Genomic DNA, 14,842 nt, shown 5'->3' with positions numbered 1-14,842 from the left:
CCTATGAGTTTCTTCAACCAATACACTTTGCTTGAGGCACTTTGTTGGGCATACAAGTCCTGCAATCTCTGCCACATTCCCCAAGCTGTCTTCTCTTCACGAATGCTGAAAAGTAATGAGTCTGACACAGACAACATGATAGTAGATCTTGCCAGTTCATCCATATCTTCCCACTCTTCAGCAGTAAGAGAAGCGGGCATCACACCCCTTTCTTTGATAGGCTTGTGCTGCTTTTTCTGGAGCAACACATTGTAGCACTGGGTTTGCCAAATATCATAATTATGCGAGCCTTCAAGCTTCTTGATGTGAAGCAAGCACCCCTTGCGTCAATGTTGACGAGGCTCCTTGCCCTTTAGTGCTTAGCGATAGCTCCCAGTAGACCCTCTGTACCGCGTGTGCATAGCGATAGCTCCTAGCAAGAGCAGACGAACAAGCAGAGGCACCCCCAGCTCTGATACCAGTTGATGTGAGAGAATTAGGGTTAAGAGTTATGTGGGAGACATACACAGAGAAGCAAGGGAGAGAGAGAGAGAGAGTTGTGGGGATAAGTCAACTCATCATGTATGAGTGTGTGACTCCCCTATCACACATGTATATTGCACTAGTACACATAGTGCACTTAGTACATTAAAAGTACTAAGTGTACTATGTACTATAACTTATGGGCTTGTACACACTATAAGGGTGGGCATAACGCCTTTACCCCAACAGTCATATAGTCCTAGCCGTACAGCGAGCTTTCTCTCTCTTCTTCCAGTGCTGGCCATACACTGTTTTCTCTCTACTGGCTGCGATTGAGGTAGGCCGTACAGTGGTGAATGTTCTCACAATCTTGGCCGTACAATGGGGTATGTTTTGGGACTGATTATGTGACTGTTTTGGGACAGTTTTGGACAGCTTTTGGTGCTGTTTTGACCTTGGCTGTAGACTGAGTTCTAGGCAAGAGTCTTGCTAACGCTTTGTGGAAAAATCCGGTGCAAGATTGCACCTGCACCTTTGTTTCTTGTAAAAGCTTCTATTTGCATAAAGAAGTTCCCACGGGGGCCGGCCATTCTGGCTCAGTGCGGTGTCATTATTTTATTTTGATTCTTTCCGTTGTGTATCATAGCTCTGTTTGGTATATTTGAAGTGTCTGTCTATTGTTTCTGGTCCCCCTCCGGTTACACTTGAAGAGGAGTCTGCCAGTCGAGAGTAGTGGGGGTAGCTGCGTCAATGGAGAGGGTAAGGTGCTCTCTGGCTCAGATCCTAGCTAGGCATCTGATCTCCGTCTTTGGGGAGAGACTCCTGAAGCCAGCCCACTCTCCCAGGGATCGAGCGGGACTAGTGGAGAGAGGTTCCTAGGCAGTGTGAGAGTGAGCGCCAGGCGGCCAGATTCGGGATTTGCTCTGGGCAGCCCTTTTTGGTGAGCCCGGAAAAGCTCCGACATTCAATTTCTTAGGCACGGCTACTCCCAGGTGGAGTTTGATGCCCCCCTGCAGCGGCTGACAAGCTTCAGCAGAGCCCCATCATGTTACATAGTGCTCAAGTGTCCTTTGTTCGATGGCATCATGGCTTCAACCCTGCATCTGACCCCCTTGCAGGATTATCTCACTTCCCTATCATAGTCTGCTTCCCCAGCCTCCGAAAGGAGTACATCCCCCTCCTGCAGTCAATTGGACGATCGATTGAACTGGAACTAGTGTGCCGTGGATCTTCACGGATGCCTGTTCTTGGGTCTTAGTTCCTCCTTCGAAGACCACTTTGTAGCCAATTTGATCAGCGCTTGGGGGTCATCTCAAACCACTCATCCAACTGCCTCCGACTTCAGGTAAGGAGAGAGTTCCTCAGCCCTTGATCTGGAACCCCCTCTTCAGGATGCCCAATGGCCACCCCCTGACCTGGGCGGCTCCCTACAATCTTGCAAACTAGTGAAGTGGTCACCAGGGAGGAAACTGTGGATGCCAAGTGCTGGAGGTCCACTTTGGAGAATAGGCAAGGGGCGGTGGCCTTGGTCTGGGATGACAGAGTGGCTGCCATGGAGTCCTTTTGGATGGGTGAAGAGCAGAGAAGCCGACACTCGCCGAGTGAACAGCAGCCTGAGCGCTAAACCTGCTGAGGAGGGAGTGGGGGAAAAAAAGGGCAGGTGAGGACTCAGGACAGGCAAGGATGCGGGTGGCGACGAAGGCCAGGAGTCCTTTCGGATGGGTGAAGAGCAGAGAAGCCGACACTCGCTGAGTGAACAGCAGCCCGAGAACTAAACCTGCTGAGGAGGGAATGGGGGAAAAAAAGGGCAGGTGAGGACAGGCAAGGAAGGGGGCGGCGATGAAGGCCAAAAGGAAGAAGATGCCGGGGGACAGCAGCAGGGGGATAAAAAGGTGAACAGCAGCAGAAGGAGAAGATGGCGGACAGCAGCAGAGAGGGGGGGGGGGGGGTTGTTGCGGGGGGATCAGAGAAGAGACGGAGAGCAGCAGGTGAGGATGGGCTCACGGTAGGGAAGAGGCGGAGGTGACAGGAAAACGAAGAGGCAAAGGAGGAGGGTGCGGCAGAGGGGTGTGCACAGGAGAAAGGGAAGGAGGGGAAGGTGATGGCAAGGGAGGGAGGGCGAAGGAGAAGGCAAGGACAAGGGAGAAGGCGATGAAGGCAGGTGCGCAAGCAGGTCCCACGGGGGCGCCGGGGGGGGGGGGGTGGGGGGGTAGCTCCACTGCTCCAGCCCCTTTTTTTTTCCCATGTTGAACTTTTTGTTAGTCTGTCTGCCGACATATTATTCATTTATTGATTTATTTATTAACTTTTCCTCATACTTTCGAAAAATTCACTTGATTTTATTGTTTTGACGTGAAACAAGATTGCTAAGGATGTGGCAACGCAGTATGTGGAAGGCTGGGACTGGATGGCTCCCATAAGGTATCTTCTATCCCCTTAGAGATCTTCCACTAGATTGCCTAAAGAGTCCTTGTGTCACGTCTAGGGAGGAACTTATCTCGGTTTCATACTATGACCAAGTCAAGGAAGAATGCGACATCATATTTGAGTTGTTGGATTTCTGCAAATCTTAAAATTGACTGCTATATATTTCTATTTAGATGTCTTAAGCACTAGGATCAAAGCATCAAACAACCTAAAGGGGACTAGTCCATCGTTTATAACCCTGAAGCACTAGGATTACTGATTGTGTCAGTCCATCTACTTGATGCAAAATTGCTTTTGATGTTCTGTATGACTATGAGAATAATGTAGAATGACTTCTAGAGAAAGGAAATCAAATTTCTTGAACAGTGTGTGAGCGTGCGTGTGTGCATGTGTATGGATGTGTGTTACAAAGGGGCACTAGCTTTTGATGTTCTGTATGACTATAAGAATAATGTAGAATGACTTCTAGAGAAAGGAAATCAAATTTCTTGAACAGTGTGTGAGCGAGCGTGCGTGCGTGTGTATGGATGTGTGATCACTTAATATACATCTTGAAGTTTCTTGGTTTCTTTTCAGGGACAGAAACACGGGAATTTGGGATGAGGTTTCAATATCTACTACTGGGGTGAGTCCATTAGTCAAAATTTCTCTTTTAGTTGGTCTAGATGCCATCCTTGATTTTTCAATTGTGATTTGATTACATGATTTGAGGTTCATTCATGAGAGTGAATTATGAGCTCATAGAGTAGGGCAAGTAGTGCAATGAGGCATTTTTTGGTTCAAAATAGAGTGTGGAACATCAGCATGAGAGGTTAACCAATAGCAATTTAGACTATAAAACACTATAGCTGCATCCAGTACATGCGAGAACTGAGTTTTCAATGTCTAGTGTACAGTACGATATATTCTTTTGAAGATTATTACTACTTTGATGGATTCAGAGGATTCCTGCCCTCTGGCCACACTTGGAAAGCTTTGGGATTGCTCCATCAATTAAGAAGAGGTTTTGGCATCGGCTTTGGCACTCTTCGCGGAGCCAGATATTTTTTGCTTATTGTTACACAGTGGTCTCCCTGCTAATGGAGAGCTGTCTTTGGTTCAGATCCAGCATGCCCTAGCTGCTTGAAGCCTCTGAGACTGTACATCATTGTCTCTGGTTGCAGAGTTGCCCAAAGGATATGGAGCTCCATAGCTCAGCTTTTAGGCAGACTGAGGAGAGGTACTATATACATCACGTGGGGCTCTATTGCCTGGCTCACTCAGTCTGGACCACAGGTTTTCTTTGAGGGTGAGAACCATGGCTCGCCATCATGATTCACAGCAGAGGGATGCCTAGAGCTGCACGCTTCGGTATATTCCTCCATCACATGTCATACTGTTGCTTGGGAGACTTGATACCACCTGGGAGATTATTGCTAGCATCACGGCTTAGCAGATATGCAGGGCTAGATGTACCGAGGTGATCGACGGCACCCAGATTTTTGACACCCAGTGCATTTGTACCATTTAGGAAGATATTACTCATACCCTTGTGACCACTTGGACCCGTATATAGGGACCTTCTAGATCAACGCAAGCAAAGCACGTTTTCTTCATGAGGGAATGGGATCATGGGATCTTCTTCTCGTCGATTCCGACTTGTCTCTCTTGGCATCACCGTGCCCCTCACTGGCTACAATTACCTTACACTTTGTGATGAGGCATGATTTTGTATTGATTCTTTCATACTTAATAGAAGTCTCTTTATTACCCAAAAAAAAAGTTCCTTTTGAAGAAAACATCTCAGACATAGGCAAGCTCCATTGCTTGTCACTAACCCCTAGTTTCTAGGATCACGTGGGACATGATTATCTTGATTACTCCTATAGGCATGTGTCTAGACTTTGGGTGGGTCCGTGATGGATATCTAGAACATGGTGGGATTATGAAGGAATCTATGGCGTGGCCCATAGAGATTTCCTTTGAACTTTCTGGGCGGGGGGATACTTTCTGGGAAGGATGCACGCTTTGGCCATGTACATAGCATGTCCTCTATGGCAAGGTAAGATTTGAACACTCTGGCCATATGCACATGGTGTACTCCATGGTGGAGTGTCGTTTATGGAATACAAGAGATTAGATGGGTGGCTATCTAGGTTTACATGTGCATATGCATCATTGATGCTTGCTGGAACTTTATTTTTAGTTCCCTGGACAATGCATGGTATATTTGTATGTGATTGTCCATGGGATTGGGGATGCCTAGGCACCCCTGTGGACGTGTGTGCACACCTGTTTGGGCTAAAGTGGTGGTCTTGTGGGTTTTGCAGGTGGTAAGTGCACCCTTAACTCAATTTATAGCATTATGTTTTTTATGATCATTGTCAATGGCTTATGCAAATCCACACTTCATTAAAAGGGAGGCCGGACGTCTTATAAAAAGACTTGTGAGTAAAGGCTTTCACACACTCATAAGTGTGAACATAGGGGGACAAGCCCAAGGCTATGAATAATATGTCCGGGCACTCTTTTCAATAAGTGTGACCCTCATAAGTGGAGAAAAGCAAAATAATAAAACTTATTAAAGCTTTTGACAAAAGCATGGGAAAAGCAAGGCAACCCATAATTAAAGGCAAGTTTGGGGCCTATTATGCACACACATATCAAGGAATGACTCTCTCTCTCCCCCTCTCCATTGCAAGGCTATACAGAGCTATCCAGACAAAGTACCGAACCGTACTGGAGCTGTATGGATAGTGTACAGACAAGGTACAGACCTATACCAGAGCTGTGCAGATAGAGTGCGGGCATGTATGGAGAAAAGCAAAATAATAAAACTTATTCAAGCTTTTGACAAAAGCAAGGCAACCCATATTTAAAGGCGAATTTGGGGCCTATTATGCACACATATATCAAGGAACGACTCTCTTTCTCTCCCTCTCCATCGCAAGGGTATACGGAGCTGTACGGACAAAGTACAGAACCGTACCAGAGCAATTCTAGGTGCAGTTTCTTCCTCTCAACTTTGAGAAGGATGCATGAAAGGAATGGGATTGGCTATCCTAGAATGATGGAGAATCAGTCTCTTCTTACATAGGCAAATATTGGAGAACAAGGCTGGTGGACAGCCACCTTAAAGTGGCTCAAAGGAGGGTCATGATTCAGAGGATGGCTTAGATACTTAAGCCAGGGGGGAAGGACCTAGGTTGTCCAGACAGCAGTATGATGAGTAAATACGTGATGGAAAGTGTTCCGGGTGTCGCAGCAAGGATCGTGTGGTTGTCAAATGTCTACAGAATACTAAGGATGCAAAGGCCTAGATATACCAGTTGAAAGCTATGATTAGCTTTGTACTTATTTTCAATTGTTTCATAACGGTAAGTCAATGGACCAGTTTCAGCATGTATCATTCCTTGGTGAATGAGAATTTGGACTTGGTATTTTACATTTTTGATTGCCACCATGAATCATGTGATTGCTTGGGACTGTTTTGGAGCATCAATCTTGGTTGAGAAACAGCATGCATGTAAGGAAGCAAAAAAACAGCATGGACAGCATGTATGCTTGTGAAATGATCATCAAGAAGAGAGTGGATATGGATGGAATTTCCATGCATGTCATGAGGTTTTGCCATACGTTCGGGAGGGAAACTTTCCATGTCAATGGCCAGATAAAGCAAGCTTTGGGAACGCTTACTATGGAGCTTTTCCGTGGAGCACAGTTGGACATGTATCTTGGACAAGTACAATGATGCATGATAGTTGACCTTGTGGATTCAATGGTTGGTTGCCATGAGCTATTTGGTAGCAAAGCCTTATGACCAAAGGGGTCAGAGATACTCTTGTGCATTATAGGTTCGACTGGTGATGGATAGTTTGATTCTTGGAACTTTCTACACAATCCAGAAGAGTTCGGGAATGATACCTTGAGGTTCTTATGCAGGGCGGAAGGGTCCAAGGGATGAAGCAAGGCTTGAAAGCCTGTGAAAATGTTGAAAGCATTGGAATAGTGGAGCATCTTTTGACCTACATCTTATCAGTCGAGGGCAACTGATTAGAAGCCGGGGGATGTCACTAACCCCTAATTTTGATGTAGTGGTGGCAGCTTTGACAGATAGATTTTCTACTAAGCATCGTGTCACCACATCTTATAAGCCTAGCACAAATGGATTGGTCGAGAAGACTAATCACGTTTTATGTAGAATGATTGCTAAGGAGGATGAGGTCTTGGAAGCAGGGTTGTTTCCGTACGGCGTATGACGGCTTATCGTGCAGAATACCGTACGGCACGATACTGTACGTACTCGTATGGATTTTTTCAGGAAAAAAAATCTTTTTTTAAAATTTTCTTTTTTCAAAAATATATATATTTTTTGGTAGGTAATGGTCTTTCTTTTGCTTATCGATGGCTGTTTGAGCTTCCTCTATACTATGATGCTTCCCTCCTTTCTAAAATACTCCATATCTGGGCTTGGAAATACCTAAGTTTATAAGTATTTTTTTAAAACACTGTAATTTCCCGTACAGTATCGTATCGTACGAACTGTACGGTATCGTACCTGACAACTATGCTTGGGCTCATGGGATAAGAAGGTTCATACTGCATTGTGGTCTTATAGATGTACTCCTAGCTCTTCTACTGGTTTTACTCCTTTTAGGTTGGTTTATGGTGTTGAGGGGATGCTTCCTATTGAGTATGATATTGCTACTTAGAGGACCTCAACCATAGAGCATTTAGGAGAGTAGTGGATCATGTGGGACATGATTATCTTAATTACTCCTACAAGCATGTGTCTAGACTAGGCCCATAATGGACATTTAGAACATGGTGGGGTTACGAAGGAATCTCTAGCCCATAGAGATTGCCTTTGAAATTTCCAAGCAGGACCCATGGGATACTTTCCGGGCAGTACCTATGAGATTTGCACGCTTGGCTATGTACATAGCATGTACTCCATGGCAAGGTAGGATTTGAATACTCTGGCCATGTACACACAATGTACTCCATGTCAGAGTGTGGTTTATGGAATACAAGAGATCAGATGGATGGTTATCCAAGTTTACATATGCATAAGCATTATTGATGCTTGCTTGAACTTTTATCCTTGTGTGACCTTGTTTTGTTGCCAACATGACAATGCGTGGTATTTTTGTATGCGATTGTCCATGGGGCCAAGGATACCTAGACACCCTCGTGGATGCATGTGTACACGCCTGTTTGGGCCTAAAGCAGTGGCCTTTGTTAGAATTGTGCATCTCAGTGTTCTGGGGCTTTACCATTTATCTGGCATTTTATTGTATTTCTTCTATTTATTTGTCTTGTGAGCAGTCGGCCAGCCTTAGAGGCAGTCGGCTAGCTCACTCATGCACTATGTAAGGAGTTCCTCATTATTCACTCCTTCATCCATTTCCCTTGCACATAGTTCAACACTCAGTTGCTGGCCATTGCCATTGTAAAGCTTTACTGCTGTTATAAAAGGTGATCTTGTCCAACTCTCTCTATCTCCTTTGCACTCTCTCATATGTTTACTGTTTATGCTTCCGTCTTTGCTATCTCCTTCAGCCTTGTGGGTTTTGCAAGTGGTAAGTGGACCATGCATAAAGGCATATGCAGACCATTCTATGCGTAAAGCTTGTGTGTAGAGCAAGGGCCTATGCATATGCCTTTATGGAAACAATCTACGCCTTGAGACTAGCTATCTCACTGTAATAACATTCTTCCTGCAGTATTAAGATTTCTTTTAGAATGGCGAAGCTATCACGCCCTAGTGGAGCCATTGGGCTAGCTATCTCACTCTCACAACGTTCTTCGCAGTATTATGATTTCCTCTAGAATGGCGAAGCCATCATGTCCTAGTGGAGCATTTGGCTCGATATATCTGTAATATGTGTTTCCATCAGCTCCAGAGTGCTTTCCAGCTTCCCATATAGACCATTCCACGTAGCTGACCATGTCTGGTCAAAGCTGCAGGTTGTTTACTGCTGCTAATGTTGTATTGTTCTGCAGCAGCAGGGGAGGGGATCACAGGGCCATGTCATGGTAGCAGGATTTTTTTTTTTTTTTTTTTGGTGTGTGTGTGTGTGTGTGGCGGGGGGGGGGGTGGGGGTTGGGGTTGGGGTTGGGGTGGGTGTACACAGAAGATAGGGCAAAACCGGCAAGAGCAAACGGGCACTCTGAAATGGCAAAACAAAGCCAAAATGGGCTGGGCAAAGAGAGAGAGAGAGAGAGAGAGAGAGAGAGAGAGAGAGAGAGAGAGATTAAGCGTCTACTAAAGACCCAATGGGCCTATGAGACCAAAGTGATACAATAATGTCCATGGCATATCTCATCATATATCTATATATATGTATATATGTATATATCTGTATATATATATATATATATATATATATATATATATATATATATATATATATATATATATATATATATATATATATATATGTATATATCTGTATATGTATATATCTGTATATATATATATATATATATATATATATATATATATATATAGAGAGAGAGAGAGAGAGAGAGAGAGAGAGAGAGAGATGGGCAGGCAGGGTTGCACATAACAGCAGATGGGCTTGCGCAGCAACATGGGGTTGTGGAGAGAGAGAGTGTGTGTCATGTGCATAACATGTACATGCTAATCTCTGAGCTAATCCCTGAAGGGCAGCAGAATAAACATGAATTTAGGGCATGAGCCAGGCTCAAGTATGTGCAGGAGAACCCCGAAAAAGGACTAGAGGGCTGTCGGCTGCAGCTACTGTAGCTGGCCGACACAAATGCTGGACAGCAGCTTGAGTGGTTCTCTGCTGGCTGACAGCAGGTCGGCCAGGCTTCTTGCATGTTGTGAGCCTATAAAAGGCTAAGCCAAGAGCATTGCTAGGTATTCAGTCCCGTAGGGATTGAGTAAGTAGGAGAGGACTCTTTTTAAGTCAAGAACACCTTTTGAGGGGGGCAGCCTATGGCTAGCCAGATTGTACACCTTTTTGTACTGTACGAATATACTGAAACTCAGCTATCTTTCTCTCTTCTCTCCATCTCTTGCTTGCATTTTGCATCAGGTTGTTCCAAGACAGGTGTTTAGGGCTGAAAGAAGACTCCCAGAGCTTCCACATGTGTGTGTGTGTGTGGTGTGTGTGAGTAAGAGAGAGAGAGAGAGAGAGAGAGAGAGAGAGAGAGATTCAGAGACATTCACATTGTTCACTTGATAATCATGCTAGACTTGTTCAAGGATAGTTGTGCCATTACTCACCCGATAATTGATACATGCATAACAGCCAGTAAAAATATCTGATCCACATTTGGTGAGCTCTTTCTTTGACAACTTCAAAAGAGTCTATCTACACTCATCGGTTGAGCTTACAAACACAAACTCTGAACCAATGTCCTGCACCATCAAGCTAGAAGTACAAATGGATTCTGGGAAAAATTTGGAGCATGTAGTCGAGCAGGAACTGATGGTACCTGGAGAGACAACGGTGTTGTTTACATTCCCTCCAGTAAGCAATCCCCCACCTTTCCATTGGTGTATTTTTGTTCATACGGGATACTTGTAGATTGTTTCAATTCAACAGTCAGAATGTATTTTACAGGTATTCTTTTACAGACCTGAATTATGGTGGCCCAATGGTATGGGAAAGCAAACCTTACACAAAGTTGATATAATCCTTGAAGTTGGTGATTATGGGGAGTCGGATTCATGGACACACCTCGTTGGATTTCGAAAAATTGAGAGCTATGTCGATCCTTCCACAGGTGGAAGGTGCGAAAATCACAGCTTCAAAGTTTTTGTTGTCATGGTATCAGCACAATGTACTTGAACAATCTGTAAAATCCTTTTAAGTGTAGGATACTTCACACCCAATTTTCACCTATTAACTCATCTAGCTTACTTTATCTATATTCTTAAGCAACTAATTCCTCATCATAATGGCTTAGGTACATTTTAGGGCATACCCTAGTGCTGTCACAGTGATGTTATGTGATCTTTGGGTAGTAGTGCACTGCTAAGTGCATGATTCTGTGGATAAGTCTTATACTCTCCATGCTCATGTTTGCAGATTATTCAAGGTGAATGGAGAACCTATGTTTGTCCGTGGTGGGAACTGGATTGTTTCTGATGGTTTACTTCGACTGACAGAAAAAAGATATAAATCAGATATAGATTTCCATGCAGACATGAATTTCAACATGATCCGTTGCTGGGGGGGTGGAATAACCGAGAGACCAGAGTTCTACAAAAATTGCGATCGTCGAGGGTTACTTGTAATCTCTATTTATATGCTGTGTATCTGCTCGCATCTCACCTTTTTGTCCTATGTGGCTGCTTCAATGTAGGGCGAGTTAAGAGTTTTCAGATTGCCATGTACAGGTATGGCAAGAGTTCTGGATAACTGGAGATAACAATGGGCGTGGTGCAGATCCTCCATCAAACCCTGACTGGCCTCTAGACCACCATCTCTTTCTTGACTGTGCTAAGGACACAATCAAACTGCTGCGCAACTTCACTAGTTTAGCCTTATGGGTAGGGGGCAACGAACAGCATCCCGCAGATGACCTCAATGCGGCCCTGAAGGACTACCTGCAGCTTCACCCATATTTCCAGCTTCCAGCACTGTTGACAGATTCAGAGCCTCAGAAAACCTTGACAGATCCAAGCCGTTACTTAGATGGAACTCGCATTTATATCCAAGGTTCCCTTTGGGATGGCTTTGCCAAAGGCAATGGGGACTTCAGTGATGGACCGTATGGTATTCAGAACCCTGAGGACTTTTTCAAAGACACTTTCTATTCCTATGGCTTTAATCCAGAGGTAGGTTCCGTTGGCGTGCCAGTTGCTGCTACCATGAAAGCCACCATGCCCCCAGAAGCATGGCAGATCCCTGTGTTCATAAGGGAGGCGAATGGCTATATTGCAGAACTGCCAAATCCTACATGGCAGTACCATAAGTACATAGCTTATTCTGACCCTGGCAAGGTGCATGACCAGATTGAATCATACGGAAAACCAAAAGATATTGATGACTTTTGCGAAAAGGTACTGGAGGAATACCTGTCTTCTTTGCCAAACATTGAGTTCAAATTGTCATTGTTAACCAACCCTGAAATTCTTTCCCCTTACAGGCTCAGCTAGTGAACTATGTGCAATACCGTGCTCTCATGGAGGGGTGGACCTCCCGTATGTGGACTAAGTATACAGGAGTTCTCATTTGGAAGAACCAGAATCCATGGACAGGCTTGCGTGGCCAGTTTTATGATCACTTGCATGATCAAACAGGTGGATTCTTTGGAGTGCGTTCAGCATGTGAGCCCATCCATGTTCAGTTGAATCTGGACACGTACTATGTGGAGGCAAGTGTTTCACTTAAATTTTTAACATTATTACACATTTGAGAGGTACTAATTTCAACAAACGTGCACACATGGAATGGGGAGAGTATCATGGAACACGCATGCACACACATGCCTGCATAGGCATGGACACACGCATAGCGTGCACACACACACACACACACACACGCACGCACACGCATGGGGGAGGGAGAGAGTGTTTATGGAAACTGAAATTTATCCAGGTAGTCAATACTACAGCAAGCTCTTTGAAAGATGTCAGTGTAGAAGCAAGTGTATGGGGCTTGGATGGTTCAATGCCATATCACCAACTTGAACATGGCATCAGTGTCCCATCAAAGCTGACTCTGGCTACCTTTAAAATGACATATCCAACAGGGAAGAATGCACAACCAGTTTATTTTCTTCTCCTCAAGCTTATGGACACTTCTGATCAGACTCTCCTTTCAAGGAACTTCTACTGGCTCCATCTTCCCGGTGGAAATTACAAGGCTTTGGAAGGTTTCAGGTCCAATAAAGCTCCAATCCGGTTGGGTATGACAAGCACATTGACAGGAAGAAACTGCCAATTGCTAGTGGTGGTTGAGAATACGTCTATGCAGCTACCACATAAAAGTGTTGCCGGAAAAGGCAAGTGTAGGCCCAAGCAAGATAGCATATCTTCATGCCTGTGGTCGAGAGTTTGCCCTTGCCTAGCATCCAAAGTCTCAAAGCTTTTCCCGGATCAAGAACTGCATAACCGAGAAAAAACTAGCATTGCATTCTGGCTGCACTTGTCAGTTGTGTGCGGGGAAGAGGGGGGTCAGGAAACGCGTATTCTTCCAGTAAATTACTCTCAGAACTATTTCTCGTTGGTACCGGGAGAGAAGATGGAGGTGAAAGTATCATTTGAGGTCCCAGAGAACACCACTACTGTGCCTACTCTTGTGCTTTCAGGCTGGAACATCCAACAGGCCAAGCTCTCCTTCCCAATCTGAGCTCTTTTATAGCCGAGTCAAAAAAAGAAAGAAAAAGACAATATCTAATTCTGAAAAAGGCCCAAAATTATGTATTAAAAGCATTGCAGAACGTTGGAGATGTATAGAAGCCAAAAGTTTTCTTAGAAAGTTGTTGCCTAAGATCTAATCTGTGCATGGGCGCTTTCCCAAGTGGCTAGGGTACCATGCTACTGACGAGGCATGAGTTTGATTCTGACACCTATGATGTTAAATTACTATCAGAAATAATGATTTATTATGGTTCAATGCTAAACACTACTTATGTGCACACGTGTCAACCTCTATGAACTCTTACCATAAGGTGAGATATTTAAAAGTTTTATGGCTGATCATAAAGGGGTTTTGTGTTTCATAGAGGAGAAAATAGAGGGCACGAATTCGAACCCCGGCACCTATGATATTATGTAACTAACACAAATAATGATTTATTCTGCTCACTTTTGGGAAGCTTACATGGTCTCAATGCTAGGCACTACTAATGTGTATATGTGTCAACTCTACCATAAGGTGACAAAAGGGTTTTGTGTTTCTTAAGGAGTTAAGAGGAGCTGAAGGTGATTAAACAAACTTAAAACAACTCTAATGGGACAAGGTGTAAGCCTTGCTGATGAGATAGGGTGTTTCCATGTGTTGATTTACATCAAAGACACTTGGGCACCCTTCAAGGCAAATGAGATGGGTGTTTCCATATGTTGATTTACATCAAAGACACATGGAGAGTAGCTCTATCAAAAAATAAGAGAACTTAGTATAAATCCTCGTGTGTTTGGTGCCGATAATCCCTAAGAGAAGCTAATGGTAACATGACAAGGAAATGAAAGTGTCTAAAATAGGTGAGTCTTTTCTCTTGATGGAAGAGGTTCTTGACCAAAATAGAGAAAGGCATTGCAAGGTGATTTTATAATGGCAATTGAACATGGTGATGATTGTTCCTGTAGTTGCAATGGCAACCATCCTCTTAGATGGAATCCTTGTAATTGATACCTTGGAAATTGTACCTTCATGTGCATACTCAGGTTATGTTTCCCAATGGATGTTGAATTCTTAAAAAGATAATAGTGCTTTGATTTGGAGATGTCTTCAATCCAAAATGGAGAATTTCCAAGTAGTTTTTTTTTGAAACATGCATAAGAACGAATTGCAACATGTGAGGCATCTTGCCTCCTAGGCTACAACTCAATGGTAGTGTCCATGCCTCAGTATTAGGTTTGAATCTTCCCATGGCATGTATTTCAGTACCTTGTCTTGCAATTTAAAAAAATATGAGGCATCTTCAAATATATGGACAAGATTGTTATTTGCATTATTGCAAGTACGTATTAGTTTTGGAAGCTTTTAGACAATTCCTTGGTGATGTTAGTTGGTCGGTCGTTCATAAAAAATCCAAATGTTTTGAAACCTGCACAAGAACAAAGTTCAAAAAGTGTGTATATATGGTGCATTACAAATCTAGCTTCTCTTCTCTCTTGAACCATACTTGTGTCAAGTTCTTAGACATGAAGTATTTACACTAAATTCTTGGCTCACTACCATTTGTTAAGTAGTAGAAATAAACCTTTTTTTTTGTTTGAATTGCAAAATTATTTCCTACTCTTTAGAAGGTGCACAAGAATTCTCTT

At 43.8% G+C, this 14,842-nt stretch overlaps 1 protein-coding gene across 2 annotated transcripts in view; it reads left to right on the top strand.

Annotated features, from left to right (window-relative positions):
* The window catches only part of LOC147602803 (glycoside hydrolase family 2 protein), a 31,971-nt gene extending 18,495 nt beyond the window's left edge, over positions 1–13,476 (top strand). Inside the window, exons 4-11 of one of the 2 annotated variants that reach the window (XM_086797757.1) lie at positions 2,825–2,883; positions 3,466–3,514; positions 10,152–10,373; positions 10,467–10,636; positions 10,935–11,139; positions 11,246–11,911; positions 11,998–12,225; positions 12,450–13,476. In XM_086797757.1, coding sequence (XP_086653883.1) covers positions 2,825–2,883; positions 3,466–3,514; positions 10,152–10,373; positions 10,467–10,636; positions 10,935–11,139; positions 11,246–11,911; positions 11,998–12,225; positions 12,450–13,202 — 2,352 coding nt within the window. In that variant the 3' untranslated portion in view covers positions 13,203–13,476. Of the gene's footprint in view, positions 1–2,824; positions 2,884–3,465; positions 3,515–10,151; positions 10,374–10,466; positions 10,637–10,934; positions 11,140–11,245; positions 11,912–11,997; positions 12,230–12,449 lie in introns of both variants that reach the window. The other variant, XM_086797758.1, reaches the window with a different exon arrangement.
* Positions 13,477–14,842: the final 1,366 nt, after the last annotated feature.

The sequence above is a fragment of the Cibotium barometz genome, chromosome 66, assembly GCF_041138505.1.
Source record: "Cibotium barometz isolate CiBa-2024 chromosome 66, ASM4113850v1, whole genome shotgun sequence".
Taxonomy (NCBI): domain Eukaryota; kingdom Viridiplantae; phylum Streptophyta; class Polypodiopsida; order Cyatheales; family Cibotiaceae; genus Cibotium; species Cibotium barometz.
This window is presented reverse-complemented; position numbering and strand designations above follow the sequence as displayed.